General features: G+C 39.6%; 1 protein-coding gene and 1 long non-coding RNA gene across 4 annotated transcripts; both read left to right on the forward strand.

Annotated features, from left to right (window-relative positions):
• The first annotated feature begins 775 nt into the window (after positions 1–775).
• Positions 776–13865, forward strand: LOC120235035. 3 transcript variants are annotated; one of them, XR_005529280.1, is made up of 4 exons: positions 776–891; positions 2862–2923; positions 5270–5451; positions 12807–13865. It is a non-coding gene; the product is annotated as an uncharacterized LOC120235035 (long non-coding RNA). The 3 variants fall into 3 exon arrangements; XR_005529279.1 differs by lacking the exon at positions 2862–2923; XR_005529281.1 differs by lacking the exon at positions 2862–2923 and having other exon boundaries at positions 5273–5451.
• Positions 13866–15264: 1399 nt separating this feature from the next.
• On the forward strand, positions 15265–15832 carry LOC120235034 (60S ribosomal protein L21-like). The gene has a single exon (XM_039237139.1). The coding sequence runs from the start codon at positions 15326–15328 to the stop codon at positions 15806–15808; it is 483 nt and encodes a 160-aa protein (XP_039093070.1). The 5' UTR covers positions 15265–15325; the 3' UTR covers positions 15809–15832.
• The last annotated feature ends 2310 nt before the right edge of the window (positions 15833–18142 follow it).

The raw sequence follows: 18142 nt of genomic DNA on the forward strand, positions 1-18142 counted from the left end.
TTTTATTTATTTATTTATTTATTTATTTATTTAAATGTTTTATTTATTTCTGAGAGAGAGACAGCATGAGGAGGGGAGGGCCAGAGAGAGAGGGAGATACAGAATCTGAAACAGGCTCCAGGCTCTGAGCTAGCTGTCAGCACAGAGCCCGACATGGGCTCGAACCCACAAACTGTGAGATCATGACCTGAGCCAAAGTTGAGTGCTTAACCGACTGAGGCACCCACGCACCCCTACTTGCTTCCATTTCTGACACTCTGGCACGGCTCACTTCCCAGGTAGGTCCCCATTTTTTGGACCTTTCATTTTCAAACATCTCTTGCAGAGCAGAGAGCAATACTCACTCCAATGCCTTCTGGCACTCACCCTCCTCCTGCCCCTGATGTCCATGGTGGGGATAGGAGAGAAGAAATTTGGCAGGCTCTCACAAGATGCAAATGATAAGTAGAGCCAACTGTCTCTGATTAGTCTACCTTGGGACAGGGACTTTAAGGAATATTCCCAAGCAGCTGCCAAAACTCCTTTTGTTTCCAGGAACTTCCCTATCTTCTCTGGCCTGACGTGGACTGCCTATTTCCACTTGTTAGTGGAAAAAAAAAAAAAGTCTACATCTGTCCATCTGTCCAAGCTGACAGGCTTTAAGACAAAGAGTCCTCTTTCTCTGCCGTCTGGGCTTTTATCTGCCTCCAGGCTTCTTGGCCTGACATTATGTCTTCGGCTTTCTCCTCCCTCCTCCTGTTTTTGCACCACCTTGGGTGCAGCCTGCAAACTGGTTCCTAGACCATCCTCAGTGCCTCAGGCACCAATGGTTCCTCCGCCCGCCCTCAAGTCTGGGAGTGAAGAGTACTAGACTTCAACTGTCCACTTCAGATTTTCCCACTGGTGCCCCAGGTAAAAATGACAATGGGGGACAAGTTGGTTGACTTTTAAATGGACACAGTTGAAACATAGTATTTAAAGGAATCTAAAGTTTGTTGACTTAACTAAGATAGAGGTATCAACATAAAATAAATAAAAACGTTTTCTACCTAGGTTTACTGAAGGTCAAATAAGCTCATGTTATCTCTGTTGCAATTTGTCAGCAAAAAGGTGACTTAAAATGATGATTAACTTTGTCTCACAGTTTTCATGGGTAATTGTTAGAACAGTTCTCAGGGTTATTGATAACCTAAAACATTAAAATTTTGCTTGAATGATAAACTGGATTAAATTTGTTGGACATCTAGACCTTTTCCAAATCAGATGGAATGCTGAAGCATTACTTACTTAACACAGGTTTGTGCTTTTGACTTACTGCAAAAAAACAAGGATATTTGGGTGTGTTGGAAAACAATGCTTTGTGCTTGATTGATTTATATATTTACCACCTAAAAATTCTGGTGTAACAGTTTACAATTGGTTACTACAGTTTTCTCTGAAGACTAATATTTCTAAGAGTTAAAATTCTGCTAAATGTAGGTAAGACTGATGGAAATAAGGAAAGCAACTCTGTATGTATAAAAGTAAATGTGTAAGTAAGAAAGATAGAAGGAATGGAAATACATTTTTGTTGAAGGTAAAAGAATGTAATTTTAACCTAAACGAGACTGGTTGCTTGGAGAGAAATGGCTGGAACAAAATCTGAATGCAAAGGAAAGTTGTAAAAGGTTCATGAAGGGAAGTCTTTGAAAAGGAATTTTATGTGTGGTCATGACAAAGGTTAAAATGAATGGATTTTTAAAATACACTGGTGTAAGATCAAAATTGCCCCCCCTTCATCCAAAAGCTGGGGAAATGGTGGCAATACCCTTGCTGCCAGTTTCCAAATGCTCCACATTTATGTTTCTGCAAGATCTGTGAGGGATGGATGACTATGATATATGAAGGGCTTTTACTGGGATACATGGGACCCATTTTGCTACACTTAACCCAGGGTATCCCAATTTGTACCAATCTAGTGACTTTAAAGTGGATACCCACATGGCTGGAGCATATTTATGTGGGCACTGCTATAAAAGGCAGAGGAATAGATCTCGACTTTGGCCCTTTTAACCCCACCTCAATGGGCGATGATCAATATGTCAATTACTGTTGGGCCATAATAAAATTAGCACATCCTTCTACAACCAGAGGAGTCTTGCTTGATCACACTCCATACCCCCAAGTTCCTGCAGCCAGGAAATAGAAGGGTAGGAATAACCAGGGAAGACGGGTCAGCTCTCAGAGGTACGGTCAAGCCTGGGTAAGAGCGACTACTTCCAGCACCTCATGACACTGACAGGATTTTTGGCTGCCAGTCATATAGCCTGCCAAAATGCGGGGCTAGGAGGTGGGGTTACTCCTGGCTAGCTGTGGGAAATTGAGATAAGGAACGCCTTTTCCTCCTCTTTCTATAGATGGGTAATTCCCCAACCAAGGCCAATACTCCTTTGTAATGCATTGTGAAAACCTGGGATAATTCTGATTGACAAAACCTAAAGAAAACGTGACTCATTTTCTTTTGCACAAAGGCTCGGATCCAATACAAATTGGAGAAGGAAGCCTGACCACCAGAGGGAAATAGCAATTATAATACCATCCTACAATTGGACTTGTTTTGCAAACGTGAGGGGAAATGGGGAGAAGTCCCCTATGGTCAGTGTTTTTGGGCCTTAAGAAAGATATGTGTAAGCAATGTAAGGTTGATCCTGATTTAATGGCAACCCTTTTTAAAGTCCAGCAATCAGGAGAGGAAACAATTAAGGGCCCTTTGCCTATACTCAAAGCAGACCTAGAGAAGGAGGAAGGGAAGTTTTCCACCTCAACCTCCTCCTCCTCAGGTCCTCACTTTATGTAACCAGACTTAAAAGAAACCATGCACTTCTGCTCCCCTCCTTTTCCAGCCCAGACATGATGTAACAGGCGTTTTTCCCCTACAAGAAGCTGGAATGCCAGAAGGAGACAGGTAGGGAGACACCACTCTATTAAGGCAGAAACTACCTTTTCCATTATAAGATTTAAGGTAGATAAAAGGAGATCTGGATAAATTTTCTAATCTGTATAAGTATATAGAGGCTTTTAAGAATATTAGGTATGTTTTGGGGCGCCTGGGTGGCTTAGTCGGTTAAGCGTCCGACTTTCGCTTAGGTCATGATCTCGCGGTTCGTGGGTTCGAGCCCCGCGTCGGGCTCTGTGCTGACTGCCAGCTCAGAGCCTGGAGCCTGTTTCAGTCTGTGACTCCCTCTCTCTCTGACCCTCCCCTGCTCACGCTGTCTCTCTCTCTCTCTCTCCTAGAAATAAATAAAACATTAAAAAAAATTTAAAAAAAAGAATATTAGGTATGTTTTTTAATTGACCTGGAAAGATATAATGCTTTTGTTGAATCAAGACTTTTAATGAGATAGAGAAACCTGGGGGTTCTGGCAACAGCTGAGATGCAGATGAGCAATTCATTATCATGGGACTGGAGGTCCTATAGGGAACTTCCAGTTTCCTACTGGAGCACAGGTAGTTCTGCCCCAAGATCCTAACTGGGACTATGCTAATCCCATTGGGGAATGATGTCGCTGCCATTTCCAAGCTTTTGGAGGATTAAGGAGGTCTAAACTTAAATTAGCCACTATCTTATAGATACAGGATGAAAACTTGGTGGCCTTCTTAGAAAGGTTAAAGAGGCTCTTATTAAAGATATAGCTCTCTCCCCTAACATCTCTGAAGCCGAGATGATTCTGAAGGACAAATCTGTCAGTCAATAGGCTTCAGATATTCTGGGGGAAACTGCAAAAATCGGCTATTGGCCCAGAAGGGATCCTGAAGGAGCTCTTAAAAGCTGCCAATTGGGTGTATTATAACTGAGATCAAGAGGAAAATAAGGAACTGAGAAGGAAGCTTAAGAAAAAATCTGAAACCTTAGTTGCAGCCTTCTGAACTATTTTGGACCAGACTTCCCGAGGTCCTGGCACCAACTACCCTTCATGTGGCTGTTGAGGGCACTGGAAATGAGAATGTCCTGGGGGGCGGGGGGGGGGACAACTAAAGCTGAAACCCCGTAAGCCACGCCACTTTTGTGCAGACAGTCATTATAGATCTGAATGCACTCAGGGACCTCAATCTGTGAGGGCTTGGACAACCAATGTCCTTGAAAGGTACTGAGTGAGGCAGGGCTATTTAGGTGGCTCCTCTGACACAACCACCCATCAGAAATCCAGAGCCTTGGGTAACTCTGAAAGTAGAAGGAAAACTGGTTGATTTCCTTCTTGACACCAGAGCCACCTTTTCTGTCCTTTCCACTGCCAGCCAACCGTCTAAATTTAGCATAATGATTAGAGGTGTCTTTGGAAAACTTATGACTAAATTGTTTCCTCAGCTGCTGGGATACATATGAGAAAACTTGATTTTTTCACATTCTTTTTTGATAATGCCAGAGAGCCACACTCCCTTGCTAGGAAGGGACATGATCAAATTAGGGGCTATAGTGCTACTAGCTCCAGGACAGATAAACAGTTGCCTAAATTTATAGTAATCTGGGTATCAAAGATCAGTCTTTCCTTGAGGTAAAATTAAATGTGCCTCATGGAAACTGGATGGCCAGAGGAGGATTTGGGGCTTGAAGACCATGAACTAGTTCAGGTACTTAATTATTCTAATCAATAGTACCACCATATCCAAATAAATATGGAAGAGCGAGGAGAAAGAAAAACCAATAGTTAAATTATTAAAAAATGACCAGACATCTCAAGGACTTTTTGGATGGCTACAATGCATCTTTCCTTCCTAATGGTGTGGCCTCCTCCCTAGAAGGCATTGCATTTAGAATAGTCTAATATTCTTTGTATGTCATTTGTAGGAGCTGTCACATATGCCAGAGAAATAAGACATCCAAGAAAAATTCTGCTAGCCCCGATGTTCCAAACCCCCTCCCACTATATTAAACCTCTGGATGACCTCTGAACCTGCCCTGACAGCTGTTCCCCTGTCATTACCCCCCACCCCTGCCCCGCTTCAGCAGGAAGCAATTAAGATGGGTCATCACCCTATTCATAAGGGCAGTTAGGAGTCATGTGTTCAGAGGGAGGAATATGATAGGAAAAGACAGGGTAAAATAGGCATAGGAAAGGACTGGACCTGAGGTCCCTGGTTAAGGAAAAACACATATAAAACAAGGACTCTTGCCTATAGTCAGAGGGCATTCACTTTCAAATGCCCCCCTCTCTGTAAAAAGAGCTTTCCTACTATTCTTCCTTTCTGATCTTATATTCCAATAAATTTTTGCCTGCTGCTCATTTCGTGTCCACCTCTTCTTTCCTTGAAGCAGCGAGACAACAAACCCTGGGTACTGAGGTTAAAAAAAAAATCTGGCAACAATGGGACTTCCTTCATGTCTCCTGTATTGACTTCTCTAGATCAATCTACATTGAACACAACATTTTTAGAGCTAGAAGAAAATTTTAAACCATCTTCATTTTAAAAATGACGAAAGTGAAACTGTAACAGGTAAAGAAACTATCATTAAGGTTATGGTGTTATGAAAGCTATAAGACTATTCTTATAAAGAATAAAGAAAAAATCTTTGTTTAACTTTGGGAGGAAGGTTGCGATACTTTGAACTACCAGGATAAAAATGGGCAAAGGTGAAAAGGAGAACAAACATTAACTGTATCTTCCCCTTATTGGTATAGGGCACTGCCTTATTAATAATGATACTGAAATGAATATATTTACTATTTATTGCTGTAGTCCACTGACCTTTGTTGACTAATAACTAAAGACAGAAAGAGCTTGAGAACAATGGTGCTTCTATCAATCTCTTTAAAATCAATTAGAAAAGATAAAAAAATAAATACTATATTCTTTTGAGGATTCACATTCTAAAGTTCAAAGGAATCTCAAAGTTGTTCTCCTTTAAGTAATAAAAGACCTTTTTTACACCTAATGACTCTGAAGTAAAACCATAGTGTCCTAGAATTTCTCCTAATATCAGGAACCTTTTAGTAAAACTGGGGACCAGTCATCTCTGAGAATTCCTTAATCTTCAAGAAGGACGCCCTACCACCCACAGCAATAAAAAGGACCTCTATTCCATGTAGGGAGCATAGAATAAGAATATTTTGGACAGGGCAGTGCCTTTGTAATCCTTCAAATTACACCATGGACTGGGTCTAGGTGTGAGAATAGAGGTTTTTTTCTACCGTATGGTAACAAAAGGCCTTTCACTGTTAGGCAATAACATCAAATTTAAATATCAAAGAATTCTCAAAGCTGTCTGGAACAACAGTCACAACTGATCCAGAAGGCTGTGCTATGGTTTGCACCTAATTAATTAAAATAGAGCCTGCGTTAGCAATGTTAATTTTGGCCTGCATTCTTATGGGAACTTTTCATCAATTCTTGAAGTTGTCCTGCATCTCTGGAATTTTCCCAGCTTCTGAAATCATGTGTCAAATTGTTTGTAATCTGTTGAAAGCTATTTGTGACCTTTCTTTATGCTTTAAAAGAAATAACTCCATCTGTTGGCTAAATCACCAGAAAATTCTGGAGAGGGAGGAAGCTCAAAAGTAAAGAGAAAAGAAAGGCAGTTTTTTCTCCTGACCTTTGAAACTGTAACGTCATGTTAATTGAATCTGAATTTCTTGTTAACAGCTATTTCATTGAACATTTCTGGGAACTGTATTAAGTCAAATGTTTATAGGAAAGCAGGTGTTTTCTCTCACTTTTGTGTCTTCGTGTTTTCTTTTCTTTCTTTTTAATTTATTTTTGAGAGACAGAGCACAAGTCGGAGAGGGGCAGAGAGAGAATGGGACACAATCTGAAGGAGGATCCAGGCTGAGAGCTGTCAGCACAGAACCCAATTCAGGGCTCGAACCCCCAAACCATGAGATCACCGCCTGAGCCGAAGTCGTTTAACCGACTGAGCCACCCAGGCGGCCCGTCTTCCTATTCTATACAAACTCCATTTCCTCTTCTTCTCTCTTCTCACAAAGAGCTCCTGACTTTTCACCTTGTAAACTCCTTTAATAAGAAGGTCCTGTGCACAGATACTTGTTTTCTTCGATATTTGTGACTAATAATCACAAATCATTGCTTTCCCCCCAAGTGAATACTATTTGTAGTTTTATCAATAATCAATTGAGTCAAGGGATAAATAATGTTTTTTTCAGGGATTCCATATAAATATGGCTTTTCTTTTGCACTTTATTTTATTGTAAAATATATTAAGTCAGACAAAATATGTGTCTGTATTCTTCAAAACCAGGAAAAATGCCTTCTGTATTTACCCTCATTTAATCTTTTCTTCACATTTTCATTCTTGGTGTAGTCTGGAAGGAAGGGAGGTAAGAAATGAGAGACTGAGATCGAGACTGAGACCGAGAGAAAAGAATGTCAGGTGCCCTGTGCCTTCCTATGATTTCTTCTCAGCTGCCCTTGACTGTCTACTGGTGAATATTTTAAATCCTCTGTAAGGTTTCCACTCCTCTGCCCTCTGTGAGGAAGCACTGACAACCATAGCCCCAGTGAACAAGCAGCCCAGTTTTGGCCTCTGGGAATGAGGTAGTATAGTGTTAGGGAAGAGAAAAACAACACCTTTAAGTTTCTCATAAAGACTGTGCTTGTCTTGAGTCCATCAGATAAGTCAGCCTTGCACAAGAGCTAGCTGGACCTTCAAAAGCCAAACCAACAAGCTTGTCTTAGCAAGGCCAGATGCCCATTTGCAGAAGTTGAAACAATAACATGTGGGCAAGACGCTAACACCAAAAGGTAAATTGGGTATGATTTGCTGAACAGCAAACAGTGAGTGGGATCAATCTTCAGGGCCACTGATGACTTGGTAACCATAAGGAAATTGCATGAGGAAATTGGGGGCAGTGTTTCAGGGCTTCAGAAGTGAAACACCTCTGGGATATATTTGCTCTGATTAACTGGGATACTACAGGATAATCCAAGTTCAAATTTTCCTATAACTTTTCCTTCAGCCTCTCCTGGAGAATCTCAGTCTCAAGAAGCTCAAGTAGAATCACTCTATTTCTTCAGAAGCCAGCCCTTGAGAATTCACTGACCTCTAATATGAGTGGACATAACACCTAGAAGCTAGTCAAGTCCCGAGGAAGTTTGTCTCTATCACCATTGTCAATATTTCAGTGATCCTCAATATCCATAATAACTTTGCCACTCACCTTCATTTTTATTTCTACCACCTCCAGTGAGGAATGAATAATAAATGACATATACTATGGGAGGTTGTTGATGCACTGTTTCTATAATCTTCTTGTGGACCAAATTTTCTTCAGTTGCAGTGTCATTTGAAAAACAAATAGGATGTGATTACACCCTGGCATTTTTACAAAGCCAAGGGCTGGACCTACTTCTGCACCATTTTGTATGATTTTAGTCTCAGCCTCTAATGTCAGAAAAGCCTGTCAAAGATCTAAAACATGCTCTCATTTACTATGTACTACTTTGTACCTCAATTCCAACATTTTTAATAATAGAGAACACATTTTCTGCCCTTTGGGATGGTGCCCAAGTATTCTGACTTGGTGTAGATATGTCTAGATCAGGTCTCTTGCAGGAAATATCTTTCTAATCAGCCATCTTGTTCTGGGCTAAGATCAAGGGAGCGTGAAAGCTATTAGTAGAAAAAGTAAGAAATAACAGGCTAATCAAATACTCTTTTCATTTTAAACAAGAGCACTTGAGAAACTAAAGTTCAGTTCAAGTCACAGAGGATCAGTGTCAGCCAGCCTCAAGTCTTTTCAACAGTATCAAAAGTCAAAACACTAGAATTAAATACACATTAATTCAAAGACTGACTCCACTTTCCTTCATCCACAGTTGAGTGTAACAAGACAGAGTTTTGTTTTCTGTTCACTTTTCCATCCCCTGTATTCTTTTCCTGGTGCATGTTATATGCTAACCCATTCCCATCCACCTTCCCCTCCCACCCCAAGAACTACATTGTTGGGGCTAGGCATTCACCAAACTTTGATTACACAAATGGGACTTAAAAATTTTTTTAATATTTATTTATTTTGAGAAAGAGACAGAATATGAGTGGGGGAGGGGTAGAGACAGAAGGAGACACAGAAGCTGAAGCAGGCTCCAGGCTCTGACCTGTCAGCACAGAGCCCGACATGGGGCTCAAACTCATGGACTGTGAGCTCATGACATAAGCTGAAGTCAGATGCTTAACCAACTGAGCCATCCAGGTGTCCCCAGAAATGGGTCTTTTTAAAAGTAATTCAAAGAAGAAAAATTAAATATGAGCATAATGGCACTCAATAATTATGCTCTTCTTGATGTGGGTCACTTTTGGCAATGTGAAAAGTCTAATAGTTTTGAAGACTGTTTTGAAGATGCTTTGTCTTGATGATAGAATCTATGGGGAAAGGAAAGAATATGAGACAGCCTACTCAATTTTATCTCTTTTAGTTCACTCGATTTCATCCAGAGGAAAAGTCCGATGGAAGTAAATAACAGAGAATCCAGACCAAAGGCTGAAGAAAGTGTGCAAGATTTGTGAAGTAGAAGAAACTGAGAAATCTAAATAGGAAAGTGAGACGAGACAATTTCTTCATAGGAGAGGGGATTCCAGATATGTAAAAGAGGGGACACCATGTAGGCAGCCCATAGAGATGAGAATGGAGACCCATTACCCTGATGAGTTCCTGGAGGCAATGAATAGAGAGGATGAGTCACTCATCATTCCACACACAAAGTGTACTGTAGGTTAATGGTAAATTGTGACATGAGAATAAAGTTAAGATCTGTTTCTTGTCTGGACTCTTTGGAAAAGTTTTAATTTATTTGGTTTTGTTTTTCTAATGGAATACACTATTCTGGCTTCTCATGTTAAGCTGGTACATAGGAACTGAAAGGAAAATAAAATAAGAAATTGAGAAAGAATAGTGAGTGCATCTGAGTTAAAGCAAAGGGTTTGTTTCAGTTTACTAAACCCACATCTTGCCACACGGCCTGCCTATTTGTGTCAAGCAAGTCTGTCTGGGGAAAACACTGATCATGTGAATTACTTAATAGTCAATTCACTTTCAATTCACTTTCAATAAGGAGTATAAGAATATACTCCTTATATTCACAAAAAACCATGGGGAGCCATCTTCCTTGTAAAGGAGAAAAAAGAAGATAACAAAGGAAATGAAGGAATACGAAAGTTTTTTCATGGTTAGCACTAGAGAGGAAAACTGTCACCCCTGAATCCTTGTAGCTGGGTCAGATGAAAATGCCAAGGCTGTAGTTTTTCTTAAACAGTTACTTCAAAATAGATGTTTCAAGACTAACTGATTACAGTCTAGACATGAGGAAGAAATATTATTATTATCATTTTTGATAAACATAGATTGCCTGCTGTGTGCTGACTATTATGCCCAATTCTATGAGGGACAGCATGTTTTCCCACTTAAGGAGCTCAAAACTATATAACAGGGATAGGGAAAACATAATGAAAAATAATCACAAATTATCACATGATGTGATAAATACTATTAAAGTGACACATAAAGATATATGTAAAAGATAATGTATTACTTTTATTTTTTTAACTTTTTAATGTTTATTTATTTATTTATTTTGAGAGACCAAGAGACAGCACAAGCAGGGAAGGGGCAGAAAGGGAAAGAGAGAATCCCAAGAAGGCTCTGCACTCACAAGGAGCTCGATCTCATGAACCATGAGATCATGACCTGAGCTGAAATCAAGAGCCAGATGCTCATCTGACTGAGCTACCCAGGTGCCCCAAAGATAATAATATTATTAAAGCAAGATAGGATTGAGCCATCTTGTGTTCATTTTCTTAGTGCTTTGTAATATGTGTTTATACATGTCTATTGTACATAGATGAAAATATACATGAGTAATACCATGTGAACTTCAAACTTTCTTTTATCTTTATACTTGCTCTTTGATATGCAAGAAAATAAATTATTTTAATTGGTAGCAAATCTTTCCTTTAGATTCCATTTCCATGCAGAGAAACCTTCGATATAAAGAACAGATTCATAAGGTTTGATTTTCCCAGCCATAGTTCCTTCCGTTTCTTCTTAGTGACATATCATCCTCATCCTCTGTCTTCTTTCTCTTCATTCAAAAGGTCTCCATTATAAAGAGATAGATTATGTGCCAGGTTGCATTATAATTTCAACTTCTGACAACAGAATTCAATCCACCTTATTCCTAAGGAAGGGATCCAACATGAAGCTACCCTGACCCATAACAGTTGGTGCTTTGAGGATCTTACAAGAACTGACCCTAAATGGTTCAGGAAATACTGAAATGCTAAACTGTCTGACAGTGACCATATTAGAGAATAAGTAAGAGCACTCTACCCCACAACAAAAAGTGAGCACTCTTGTTGATTGTTTTGGCTTTCCCATTATTACCTCAAATTCTCGCTACATTATGGTACATGTGTTTGGGGACTTGAACACATTTAAAAAGCTAACGCTGTATTTTCAATCAAGTTCCCTAGAAGCAGAGCCTGAGACAGGAATTCTTGATCAACTGATTTATTGGAGGAGTGCTTCAAAGGAAGGAAAACGAGAGAAGCCATGTAGTGCAGAGGAAATCAATAAAGGAAGAATAAGTTTCTGAGCAAGATGGCTTTTGTTTGGCTGAGAGCAATTTTCTGAAGAAACAAGAAAAAGGAGCAGTGAGTTATTAGCACCTAGGGAATGGCTATCCTGGCTGGTGAAGGGCATCTATGTAGGGTACCAGCAGCGTCCCCCCTCCATGACACTGTTTCTAAAGGACTGCCACTTTTTGGTAAGAGAAAATTCAGGGGTGCCTGGTGGCTCAGTCGGTTAAGCATCCGACTATGTCTCAGGTCATGATCTCACGGGTTCGGGCCCCGCCTCTAGCTCTGTGCTGACAGCTAGCTCAGAGCCTGCTTCAGATTCTGTATCTCCCTCTCTCTGACCCTCCTCTGCTCACACTGTCTCTCTCAGAAATAAATAAAACATTAAAACAAATTTTAAAAACTTCATTTTGGGAAGCAGATGTCTTTAAAACCTGGTAGAAGTTGTTAAGCTGTGATTCAAATATACAGTGAATGGCCTTTAAAAATTTGACAATTGCTGAAAAACTCTAAATGGCACCACATTCCATCTGAGTGTAAGCCAAGTCCTTTACAATGACCTTCAATGTCTTGTTTGACTTCTCTGGTGGCATCTTCTCTTGGTTCCCTCCACTTCTTGCTCTTCCCCAGATATGTCCACACCATGATTGCAACAGGCGGCTGTGCAAGCTGTACATGTGGTGCACTACCCAATTGGAGAGAGCATCATTTATAGCTTAAGTTATTAATGATGTACCTATTACTACCACACATTTTTGCCAAGTGATAATGAAGTGTTTTGGGAAAAGAAAGCTGTTTGGATAAGCAATAAATCTGGTTCCATTTTAGGGCTTTGCAAAATTGTTTCTTCAGTCTTGAAATTCTCCCTCCCCCCAGTTACACATCTGGGAAACTTTTTCACCTTCTTTATGTCTCTCTTCAAATGATACCTTCTCAAGGTACTACCCTGACCACTCTATTTGAGATGCAACCTGTATTATCCCCCAACACACATGCATATTCCTGAGACCCCTGAGCTTGCTCTATTTTTCTCATAGCATTTGTCCCCATACTATTTACTTATTATATTCACAATTTATTGTCTCTCTTCTCCACTATAATGTAATCTCCACAAGGGTACAGATTTTAGTCTGTTTTTATCATGTATGCATCTTTCTCTGGGTCTCTGTTCATCTTTAAATGTTGAACTGAGGATTCAGTGCTATCATAATGGTAAAGTAATTGCTGGACACATAGATAAAGCTCTTTTTATACTCTTTCTCAGTGTGTGTTCCTGAGCAATGAAAGCAAGTGATGGGATTCAGAAAATAAAGTACCTGGGGTGCTCAGACTCACATCTTCAAGGCCAAGAAAGAATATTTGTTTTAAGGTGAAAGGTGAAACATTGGGAACTCCAGACCTGAAGCCACTCTCAGGGCAAGTACTCATGTATGTATGTATTCTTTTTTTTCTCCCTCTTTCTTTGTCTCTTGGCAAAAATCCGCTGTGTTGATTCATCCTCAGGCAACAAAGAGGGTCCTAGGCTTAAGTGTCCTTTACAATTTAGAATCTTACAAAAAGAGAGTCTGTTTTTCCTGGCACCCGTTTGAATCCCCAAGAAGAAGACTTTTGGGGGCCTATCTGTGTCAAATACCCAAGCCTGAATAAATGACTGTATCCAAAAGAATTGTCCAATCTGGGTAACTACTAACTCTTGATGTGGGAGGCCAGGGCTATGTGATTGAAACCTTGGTAATGGAAGGAGTATCAATTCCAATAAGAAAAGATGCTGAACAAGCAAAAAATCTAACAAATATCCCAGCATTAGTACAATGCCCGTACTGTTGTGGCACCCAGTAAATGGACATTTGCATTCTATTCTAATTTTTCCTTGTCATGGCCCTCTGTACTTGTTGGTAGTTTTGGGGAGCTGATTTATTTATCACCCACTTTTAAAACTTCTTCCTAGTCATTAATTTCAGATACTATCTTTATAAATTCCTTCCTTCTTTTTTCTTCCAGTTGCATTTTGTTGTTTTTCAGATTTTCAATTGAATCTTAGTCGACTTATTTTCCATCCTTTATATTTTTTAATAAACATATGTATTGGTAGCCTTCTATATGTTTTGATGTATTATGCATTCATTGTTGAATTTCAAAATGGATTTATAAACAATTTGACTTCTTCTTTTGCTCACAGAAATTATTTGTTTTGAAATTTCTAAGAAAATAAACATTCTGGGCTATCTTTTTGCTATAATTTCTAATTTAATTGCATTTTTGGTCAGAGAAATGACTTACCCTATGACCTATACATCAAAATTTTTAAATGTTCCAAGAGTATTTGAATAGTCTATTATTCTGTTTTATGTAACTATCATTTTTTTAAATTTTCATTTTCAATAACTATTTTTTTCTATGTGATTTATCCATCAGTTTCTAAAAAAGAATACATTAAAGGCTTCTATGAAGATTAAGTGTTTACAAATTTCTTTGTGTTTCTAATTATTCTTTTCAGTCCATATTGTGTGGTCCTATTTTTTGTTACACAAACATACGTGGAATCTTCTTTGTTATGTTGAATGATATTTTAAAATTCTATGTTGTCTGATATTAACATTATCATTTTAAGTTAACATTTGCTTAGTTCAGTTTGGTCCATCCTTTATTTTTCAAGCTTTTGGAACTACATTTGGAGCCAGTTAGTAAGGCATAAGTTTGGCATAGGGAACAATGGTAGCAGGAACCTCAATGCAAATATCCAGAGTCTGATGGAAAGGAGATACCTTTCCCTCCATTCCCTTCCTCTTCTTCAGTTACTGACCAGTCATAGTTACAAGCTAGCATTTGTTTTAGAGCTTTTAACTCATTTCTACAATAAAAAAGGTGGAGAGTAGGGGAGATAAGAGGGGGCTTAGCCTGAGAGGTGATGAAATCAGAGATGCCTTTGTAGAGGGGAAGGAGAAGTTATTCAGCTGTTCAAAGTCATAGGCAACACCTTGGAAAGACTGTGGTCTTGAGAGGTGACAGAGGCAAGAGTGCTTCCTGTGGAGTGGTCTCCGAGCCAATGTCTGTACATGTTCACAATCATCTGCTCAAATACCGTGAGCTTCAGTTCTGTGAAGAGATGTCAGAATGAGGCCACAAGACAGGTGCAGACCCAGAATGAGCCAGAATGTCCACCTATAACAACTCTTACAAACAACTCCTTGATCCCTTTGGCCTTAGAGACAGAGCTTGCTTGCTGGTGCACTGACAATTATGGCGTGTTTTATAGCTGCAAGAGCTATTTTATACACACACACACACACACACACACACACACACGTTAGTTAACATACAGTGTAGTCTTGACTTCAGGAGTAGAACCCAGTGATTTATCTCTTATATATGACACCCATTGCTCATCCTAAAAAGTGCCCTCCTTAATGCCTGTCACCCATTTAACCCATTCCCCTTCCAGCAACCCTCAATTTGTTCTCTGTATTGAAGAGTCTCTTATAGTTTACTGCCCTCTCTGTTTTTTTATCTTATTTTTCCTTCCTTTTCCCTATATTCATCTGTTGAGTTTCTCATTTTAATGTCAAAATGAGGCATGGAGGAAGCATCAGTTGCAGTCCTCACCACTGCTCTCTGGTCTGGTGAATGTCTCCAGGAAGAGCGCCTAAGGATTTTCAGGCACATGGTGATAATAAAAAGCAGGCTAAAAAATAAATAAATAAATAAAAATAAAAAATAAAAAATAAAAAAAAAACAAAAACCTTCCTTTCGGCCGGAACCGCCATCTTCCAGTAATTCGCCAAAATGACCAACACAAAGGGAAAGAGGAGGGGCACTCGCTACATGTTCTCTATGCCTTTTAGGAAACATGGAGTTGTTCCTTTGGCAACATACATGCGAATCTACAAGAAAGGTGATATTGTGGACATCAAGGGAATGGGCACTGTTCAAAAAGGGATGCCCCACAAATGTTACCACGGCAAAACCGGAAGAGTCTACAATGTTACCCAGCATACTGTTGGCATCGTCGTAAACAAGCAAGCTAAGGGAAAGATTCTTGCTAAGAGAATTAATGTACGTATTGAGCATATTAAGCACTCAAAGAGCCGAGACAGCTTCCTGAAGCGTGTGAAAGAAAATGATCAGAAAAAGAAGGAAGCTAAGGAGAAGGGTACTTGGGTTCAGCTGAAGCACCAGCCTGCCTCGCCCAGAGAAGCACACTTCGTGAGAACCAATGGAAAGGAGCCTGAGCTGCTGGAGCCCATTCCTTATGAGTTCATGGCATGATAAATGTAAAAACATAAAATAAAAGACCTCAAGACTGTAAAAAAAAAAAAAAAAAAAGCAGGCTAACAACTTTCAGTTGCCTTTACTATTTTTACAAATTCTCTACATAAAATGTACCCTCTTATTTCCCGCACCCAGGGCAGATTGCTCCTATGGCTCACAACTCATGCCCTTGGTGAGCCATTGCTGGGTCCTTACAGAGATCTTAGAAACTCATTTATTTATTTATTTTTAAACATTTATTTTTGAGACAGAGACAGAGCACAAGCAGGGGGAGGGGAAGAAGGCGGGGGGGTGGGGGGACACAGAATACAAAGCAGGCTCAAAGCTCTGAGTTGTCAGCACAGAGCCCGACATGGGACTCAAACCCACAAACCATGAGATCATGACCTCAGCTGAAGTCAGATGCTTAACTGACTGAGCCACCCAGGAGCACCAAATCTCAGAAACTCATGATGGGGGTATCCCATATAACTCCACCATACTCTTTCACCAAAAATTCCTCTCACAGACATGCCAATCTTGTCTACTATTTGAAGAAAGCTGAGAAATATCAGGTCTTCCCTTGGCAGGAGATTCCAGAGTGGGGTGGGCATTATATTCTTATATAGAAGTTTAAGCAGGATAAATCATAGGAAAGAAAGTAACCAAGAAGTCATTGATCCAGGTCAACAGAGTCCAAATGAGGCTTTCTCTCAATAATAATAGTATTTTCTTGATTTGATATGGAAAAGAGGGAACTGGACACAATGATTGTTGATTTCAATGTATCATATTGACTTGTATGACATGGAAATTCTACACCAGGAACAAGCAGACCTGAGTCCAGATCCTAGCATCACCACTGACTTTATTATCTTAAACAAATTATGAAATTAATATGTATCTAGACTCCTCTTCTTAAGATGGGTTGATAATATTTTCCCTGTGTTTCCAAAGGGCTCTTCTGTAACAATATGAAGACAAGTGAAGAAGGTCTAAGCGATGTGGCAATACGAGCGGAAGAGAACCTTTCCTGCCTTATTACTCACTGAAAAAAGGCTAGGCTTCTGGGACTCCTATTCTCAAAGTAAACAAATAGCCTCTTACTAAAAGGCATATTCCATGTTCCTACCATGTATACTCATTGTATATTATTTCATTATGTTATATACTTATTGCCTGTTAGCATACAGACACAGATCTACTGGCCTTAATTTTCTTTGTGCTAAATGGCATTTTGACCCAACATGGCTCTAGTACCATGATTATCATGATTTATTTTTCTTAAAGTAAAACACACATATAGAAAAGTATATAAATCATACGGGGATATAGGTCAAAATTAAGCTCATCTGTGTAACCAATACCAGATCAAGAAATAGAGCACAAGCAGCACCCCAGAAGTCTCCCTTGTGTCTTTCTTGTGCCTCCTTCCAGTCACTACCAACCTTTTCTCCCAAGGGTAACTGCTACTCTGACTAACATAGCCATATATTAGTTTTCCTGGAGGCTCTTTTATTTTTACTTTTAAATATTATTTTAGAGAAAGAGCACACATGAGCTGGGAGAGGGGTAGAGAAAGAGAATCTTAAGCAGGCTTCATGCTAAATATAGATCCCAATGGACAGTTTGATCCAATGACCCTTGGATCATGACCTGAGCCGAAATCAAGAGTCAGAAGCTCAACTGACTGAACCACCCAGGCACCCCTCCCCCGCACCGTAGCTCTTTAATAGAATAGAAATGCCACTTCCATATAGTTGCTAGTGCTCTCATCTTTTGCTGTGTGAGCTTTTGATTATTTAATAAAGCAAGAGAGGTGAGAAGAGTACAAGCAGACACAGAAGATAGGACTGGAAATTATCTTCTCTATAAAGTATTGTTGGTTAAGACCAATGTGTCATTTCCAGCAGACATTTGATCTTATAATATTTTGGAGGGGAAAAAAAGCTTAATGATGTTGGAACTACTGTGCTTCTTTTGTCTAAGATAAATTGCAAAATACCATTTATAGAAAATTTTTAAAAGAAGGAAACATTTCTCTGTGGCTGAACTTGGTACTTGTCCATACTTGGAGAGATTTAGAGATGTACAGTATAATATTGTCATCTTAGCACAATATTCCCAAGAGTACAAACAAAATCCAAATGCCAGATCTTATCCCAATCACCAATATATTTCCTAGGTGATGAAGAGAGGATTGGGGTCTGGAGATGGGGGAAGGGAAGAGACCTGGAACTATGTACCAAATGCTTCAGGATAGGAAAGCAAGTTCCCTCTCCTTTCCCCCCATATCAAATCCCAAACTGCATTCCGTTGTCTGACTGGGCTGGCCACAGCTGTGGCTGTTTC

Source organism: Hyaena hyaena, unplaced genomic scaffold, assembly GCF_003009895.1.
Source record: "Hyaena hyaena isolate Hyena2069 unplaced genomic scaffold, ASM300989v1 scaffold_120, whole genome shotgun sequence".
Taxonomy (NCBI): domain Eukaryota; kingdom Metazoa; phylum Chordata; class Mammalia; order Carnivora; family Hyaenidae; genus Hyaena; species Hyaena hyaena.